This window comes from Alexandromys fortis, unplaced genomic scaffold, assembly GCF_014885135.2.
Source record: "Alexandromys fortis isolate MF-2015 unplaced genomic scaffold, M_Fortis_MF-2015_v1.1 scaffold_16, whole genome shotgun sequence".
Taxonomy (NCBI): Eukaryota; Metazoa; Chordata; class Mammalia; order Rodentia; family Cricetidae; genus Alexandromys; species Alexandromys fortis.
The window spans coordinates 13,514,456-13,520,582 of NW_026067893.1; the positions used below are offsets into that span (position 1 = coordinate 13,514,456).

At 57.6% G+C, this 6,127-nt stretch overlaps 2 protein-coding genes across 7 annotated transcripts in view; one reads left to right on the forward strand and one right to left on the reverse strand.

The window, feature by feature from the left end:
• The window catches only part of Cuedc2 (CUE domain containing 2), a 13,006-nt gene extending 10,063 nt beyond the window's left edge, over positions 1–2,943 (forward strand). For 2 of the 4 annotated variants that reach the window (XM_050148142.1, XM_050148134.1), the window contains exons 2-9: positions 614–697; positions 1,515–1,658; positions 1,744–1,805; positions 1,889–2,016; positions 2,093–2,275; positions 2,377–2,438; positions 2,516–2,576; positions 2,650–2,943. In XM_050148142.1, the coding sequence (XP_050004099.1) occupies positions 624–697; positions 1,515–1,658; positions 1,744–1,805; positions 1,889–2,016; positions 2,093–2,275; positions 2,377–2,438; positions 2,516–2,576; positions 2,650–2,796 (861 nt within the window). In that variant the 5' untranslated portion in view covers positions 614–623 and the 3' untranslated portion in view covers positions 2,797–2,943. The remainder of the gene's footprint in view (positions 1–613; positions 698–1,514; positions 1,659–1,743; positions 1,806–1,888; positions 2,017–2,092; positions 2,276–2,376; positions 2,439–2,515; positions 2,577–2,649) is intronic. The other 2 variants (XM_050148158.1, XM_050148149.1) reach the window with 2 other exon arrangements.
• Positions 2,944–3,043: 100 nt separating this feature from the next.
• Fbxl15 (F-box and leucine rich repeat protein 15) lies at positions 3,044–5,244 on the reverse strand. Of its 3 annotated transcripts, none has more exons than XM_050148121.1 (5): positions 5,122–5,244; positions 4,888–5,017; positions 4,570–4,723; positions 3,848–4,353; positions 3,044–3,395 (listed from the first exon to the last, which is right to left on the reverse strand). In XM_050148121.1, the coding sequence occupies exons 2-5, from the start codon at positions 4,938–4,940 to the stop codon at positions 3,203–3,205; spliced, it is 906 nt and encodes a 301-aa protein (XP_050004078.1). In that variant the 5' UTR covers positions 4,941–5,017; positions 5,122–5,244; the 3' UTR covers positions 3,044–3,202. The 3 variants fall into 3 exon arrangements, with proteins under 3 accessions (XP_050004078.1, XP_050004084.1, XP_050004071.1); XM_050148127.1 differs by having other exon boundaries at positions 5,111–5,231; XM_050148114.1 differs by having other exon boundaries at positions 4,888–5,217.
• Positions 5,245–6,127: the final 883 nt, after the last annotated feature.

Genomic DNA, 6,127 nt, shown 5'->3' on the forward strand with positions numbered 1-6,127 from the left:
GAGGGAGAGAGAGAGAGAGGGGGGGGGGAGTGGTGATTTAGAAGTGGGCAAGGGCTGGACTGTGCGGTATTCCACAGGCTGGGGGATGACAAAGGTCTTATGGTTCAGGCTGCTGGAAAGGCAGGGATTGGGCAAGAGGAGAGAATCGATGTAGGACTTCCCCTCCATATGGGTTCCTGAACCAGAAAAAAAAGTCCCTTTGTACAAAGGGTGGGTGGCCGGTCATGGATGGGGGAAGGGCTGTGCTTGGTCCTGAGACCTCCTTACTTTGGGGGCTGGACAATGGGGCCTTGTGATTGGAATTGGGGGCCAAATAGCCCCCTCAGTGATGAGATTCCTTAGCCAGGAAGCATGTGACCCTTCTTGCCACAGGAGATGGGGGAGGGGCCCAACTCCCTTTGGAAGCCTTTAGAGACAGTGTTGTACCCTGTCTGGGGCTGGAGGAGGTAGAAGTGGGCGGCTCAGGGACTGACTGACTGCTTGCAGCAGCTGGGGGGGGGGGGCAGCGCCAACAGCTGGTTCAGCCTCAGAAGGCAGAGGAGGGATTGCTGCCCCCCCGCCCCGTGGGTGGAAACAGCCCAGAGACCTGGCAATTCTGTCTTGTGTTCTTTAGAAGAGACAGCATGGAGTTGGAGAGCATCGTCAGTTCCGCCCTCCTTGCCTTTGTGCAGACACACCTCTCGGAGGCCGATGTCAGGTAAGGGCTGCTCCTGAAGGAGCAGGCCAAGTTCAGAGGGGGGGTTGCAGACAATACTCTACACTGGCCAGTGAAAAGATGCTAACAAAGTATTCAACCCAATCTGAGGTGGAACTGACCCAGGTCCTCTGCAAGGATAGCGAACACTCTCTGAGCAGTAGTGGCATAAACCTAATCCTGCACTGGGGAGGCAAAGGCAGGCAGATCTCTGTGAGTTCAAGGCCAGCCTGGGCTACATAGTGAGTTCCAGGACAGCCAGGGCTACACAGAGGAAATCGTGTCCTGAAAAACTAAAGAAAAAAAAAATAGAGGAATTCTTAACCACGTAGCCATGTCTCCAAACCCCCCCCCGTTTGTTTTCAAGATTATTTATGTCTGTGTGTGTGTGTGTGTGTGTGCAGGTGCCCACGAGGCCAGAAGAACTGGGTGTCAGATACCAGGGAGCTGGAAGGATAGGCAGCTGTGAGCTAATTCATGTGGTTTGGGTGAACTGAACCTGGGTCCTCTCAAGAGCAGCAGGTGCTCTTAACTGCTGAGCCATTTCTCCTGCCTGGGAAGAGCTGATTTTTATTTGCTTACATGGTCTCTCTCTCACTGTCTATCATCTGGACTGGTTGATTTGCTTAGATGGTCTCTCTCTCACTGTCTATCATCTGGACTGGTTGGAAACCAAAGCTGAAGGATTGGAAGGAGATACTCTGGCCCCAAGGGCCGAGCTGACTCATGAGCACCCATGGAACTGAGGACGGAAGTCAGACTAGGTGGGGATGCTGAAAATATCCAGGTTCCTAGACAGTGAACTTGTTCTTTCCCACAGTGGCTTGGATGAGGTCATCTTCTCCTATGTGCTGGGGGTCCTGGAGGACCTGGGCCCCTCAGGCCCCTCAGAGGAGAACTTTGATATGGATGCCTTCACAGAGATGATGGAGGCTTATGTGCCTGGCTTCGCCCACATCCCCAGGTAGGGCCTGGCGGGGCGAGAAAGAGGTGGCGGCTGGCTGGGGTTGGGATAGAGCGATCCCCACACCACCTTCTTTGCCTTTTAGGGGCATGATAGGGGACATGATGCAACAGCTGTCATCGCAGCTGAGTGACGCTAGGAACAAAGGTGAGTGTGGGGCTCTGGCATTTGGAGGACTCCACCCCCACCCCAAGCCCTGGCAAATCCGATACCCTCTCTGCCTTTTGAAGAGAACCTGCACCCACAGAGCTCCTGTGTCCAAGGTCAGGTGCCCATTTTTCCAGAGACCCTGAGGCAACCTGAAAAGCTCAGAGAAGAGACCAGATCTCCTGCTGCTACTGGGGACACCCAGCATGAGGTACTAGTAGAAGAGGGGGTACCCATGAAGGACCGTGGGGGTAGGAAAGGCCTACAGTTACTATCTGTGCCCACAGGCAGCTGGTTCTGAGGAAGAACTTCTTCCGGGAGTAGATGTCCTCTTGGAGGTATTCCCTACCTGTTCTGTGGAGCAGGCCCAGTGGGTGTTGGCCAAAGCTCGGGGGGACTTGGAAGAAGCAGTGCAGATGCTCACAGAGGGCAAGGAAGAGGGGCCTCCCGGCTGGGACGGCCCGAGTCAGGTACCCTCTCTCAGCCCCACCTCAGCTCTATCATGTCCCTATCCTCATCTGTGTCCCCTGTTGTTGCCACTGCACCTAGAATAGGTCTCCCATATCTGCAGGACTTGCCCAGGCGCCTCCGAGGCCCCCAGAAGGATGAACTGAAGTCCTTCATCCTTCAGAAGTGAGTCTGGGCTGGGCTGGGCTGGGTCCTAGGGTCTTCCCGGGTGGTGGGAGCTTCATGTAGCTAGTGTTTGGCAGGTACATGATGGTGGACAGTGCAGAGGACCAGAAGATTCACCGACCCATGGCTCCCAAGGAGGTAAGAGTTGGGGGTGTGGGATGAGGGGTACTGACCCATGATTTCAGTCACTCACTGCCTGATTCCCTGACAGGCCCCCAAAAAGCTGATCCGATATATTGACAACCAAGTCGTGAGCACCAAAGGGGAGCGGTTCAAAGACATGCGGAACCCCGAGGCTGACGAGATGAAGGCCACATACATCAACCTCAAGCCAGCCAGAAAGTACCGCTTCCACTGAGGCCCTGTCTGGACTCTGCCGAGCCTTCCAGATCCCAGAGGGATGCAGCCTCCCGTCCACCCCACTGCCCCTTCTCTATTTCCTTGCTCTAGTGTTAATCTATTCTTGGAGCTGCCTTCATGAGCACAGTAAAGGTGGTCCAAGGAAGGTGTAACTTCTTTCTGGCCATTCCTGCCACCGGGGCAGGAAGAGTTAGTTACACATCTGTCTGACCTTCTGGTTCTAGCTGCTGTGCCCTGTGCACCAGACCAGAAGGGGTAAAAAGCTCTTTATTTGAAATTCCAGGGTGGGGCAGGGTTTGTCACAGGCCTCTCAACCCCAGGTCCCCACAGTTCAGTTTCCCTACAGCTCAGTGTCAGGCCCCGGCTACACAGTCCAGCTGTGCTCCCACCCCAAGGAAAGTCCGTTAGACCTGCAGGTTGACAAAGGGTGCGAATCCTGCCGCCATGTCCTGGAGTAGCACCAGGGCCTGGTGTAGCGGGGGTTCCACGTCAATGTCCACACCACGGTTCCACAAACGGCTCAGGCTGGGCTCGGCCACGTGGTGGCAGTGCCGCACCCTCAGAGAGCGCAGCGCCGGGCAGTACTCAGCCAGGGTCCTGAGGGAGAAGCAGGGTGATGCTAGGTGCAGGGGGCCCTCTCGCGTGGGGGGGGCTGCCCACTAAACCTGCAGCTGGCTCTTGCAAATTCTAGGTTTCCCTCCAGTTCAGGGTCCGCTCTTCTCTACAGTACCTTAGGGAGGGGGCCAGAATGGAATTACAGACTCTACCCCCCACCCCCACTCACTGGGGGCTTCTGGCTCTCAGAGAGTACCAATCCTTGGTTCTATCCCGCGTTTCAAGATTTCAAGATTACCCTCCCTGATTGCAGAAATGCCAGAAATCAACTTTATGTCACATCTCTCGGTGTGTCAATATTGGTTCAGAAGTCCTTTATTATTATAGGCTTTCTAGCCTAAAAAAAATCCCAGAGGTCTTTGACAAGTACAACCCTCCCGCCTACCCTTAGAGTGACTGCCCATCTCCCACCCACTGGCCCCATGCCCAGGCACCTGACACCGTTGCTTCCGACGCGAAGGCAGCCTGTGAGGTCGAGGTGCTCGAGTTGCGGGCAATTTCGGGCCAACTCTTGGACCGCGGTGTCCCCCACATTGGCGTTGACAGCCAACGAGAGGCTGCGGAGGCTCGCGCCGCGTCTCTGCGCCAGGTACACGATGGCCTCGTCCTTGAGCTGGCGACAGGCGGTGAGGTCTAGCTCCTCCAGAGCTGGGCAGCGGTCGGCGAGGCCACGTAGTGCCAGACCGTCCACCCAGTCACAGTGAGCGAGCGAAAGGCGCTGCAGACGCGGGCAGCCCTCAGCCAGCGCCCCCAGCGTTCGGCGGCTCAGCTGGCCGCAGCCGGCCAGGGCCACGCTCCGGAGCTGCGGATTCCGTGCCAGTACTGGCACCAGGTCCTCGTCCGACAGCCATTCGTGACACGGAGCCAGCGCCAGCTCCTGCAGCCCCTCGGCATCCCGCAGTAGCCGGGCTAACGCGGCCCGAGGAATCTGGGGCCCCACCTGCGGGCGGGGAGGCACCGAGACTCAGTCTGTCCCTGGGGCGGGACGCTGCCTGGCAGCCGCCTACCTTGGGGACCTGTCACCTGCCCTCCCAGGAGAGAGCTCACGCTCGCGGCGCCCTGCTCGCCCCCTGGAGGGGCCGGGCTGGAGGCGGGGCGTGGGCGGGGCCACGCGGGGTGGGGCCCTCGCGGGGCGGGGCTGCGGTCCCCGGCTCACCTGAGCGGCGTCGAAGCGGCGCAGCCCCGCCAGGTACAGCTGCACGAGCTCTCGGAAGGCGCGGCTGACGCGCTGTAGCCGGAGCAGCTGGCGCAGCGGGACCCAGGTCAGGACGTGCGGGAGCAGCACGTCTTCCCAGGGCAGATCCAGGAGCCTGCGAGGAAAGCGGCGTTGACGTCTCCGGGCCGCTGTGACCTGCGAGTCAGTCTGTTGTACCCCAGAGTCCCAGCTGGCAAGAGCGAGTCCAGGTCCGGCCAGGACTCTGCTGCCCTCCCGCGGGTCTCCTTTCCCTCCCTCGGCCCCTTCAGTGCTCGGTACCTGACAGCTCCCGGTTCTTGCTCCCCTCCGGACTGCTCCATTGGTGGCTCCATCGCAGGCTACTGCGCGTGCGCAGTAAGCTCTGCTAGCTTTGGCCTTGAAGCGGCTGCGGCGAGCCCGCCTCCTTGGTCTAGAAAGACAGACCAATTTAATCGAGTGCGGCCTCACTGAGAATCCTTATCGGAAAGCTTTCCGGATGGCCCCCAAAACAGGCAGGACGAACCAGCGATGTACCATCAGATGTCTTCGCAGCTACAGGGCTTGAAGCCCGAGGCTGTGCTTTCGGTCTCCTTTGCGGGCCAGTAGCCGCCTCTGAGTGGTGATGGGAGGAGCAGACAAGGCCAAAGGCGGAAGGGGCGGAGCCAGGACTCCTAGGTTACGGAGTGCCTCCCTCTGTCCTCTGGTCGCGTTTAAGCGACTTTGAGAAAAGAAAAGGGGGGGAGAGACTGCCCAGGTTCTAACTAACTGGTATGCAGTAGGTGCTCAATAAGTCATTGCCCATAGAATGAATTAAATGGGCGACACTAAGGCCTTTCTTACCAAGCAGATTTGTTCAAACCTGCCATTCCTTGTGAATTGTGAAGTGCACACTCAATGCAGCCATCCCTTTCCAGTTCAGGACAGCGTAGGCCGGCTTTTTGCCTAAAGGAAAAGGACTACCTGGGAGCAGCAGCGCCTCCTTTCCAGCGGTCCAGAGTCCGGGAGGAATGCGTGCTCAGCGCAAGCTACTAGCCTTGCTGCTTCTTGACTGGCCTGGGTCAATTGTAGGAAGAGTGACGCCCCAAAGCTCGCAGCTCAGTCATAGGCTTTCCTTTCACTGTGCCCCATATACTAATCTCAAGTCCCACTCTGAGGAACCCCTGGAGTAATAATTTCCTCCAGCATCCAAAGAGGGTGTGGGGCATGTGAAAGATCTTGCGCCGCTGCATCCTACATGGTTGCGCGCCCCTGTGCAGAGATTTCGGCCGCTTCTTCAAATGAAAGCTGCTTCCCATCCGTTATCTCTCTCACCAGGGCTTTGGGCACCTTTGCAAAGGCACGCGGGTCTGTCCATTTTAAAGATGGGCAAACCGAGGCTCTGGGGAGGAAGCTCCTTAACCAGCATCAAACGGAGCAAGGATAAAGGACCCAGACATCCTGGTTTTCCCAGAATTCCTTCCACACTACTTCATTACTCAGTGTAGCATGAAGGGAGAAGGCAGCCAGCACCGGAAAGAGCAGAAGAGGGTGCAGTTGGGTG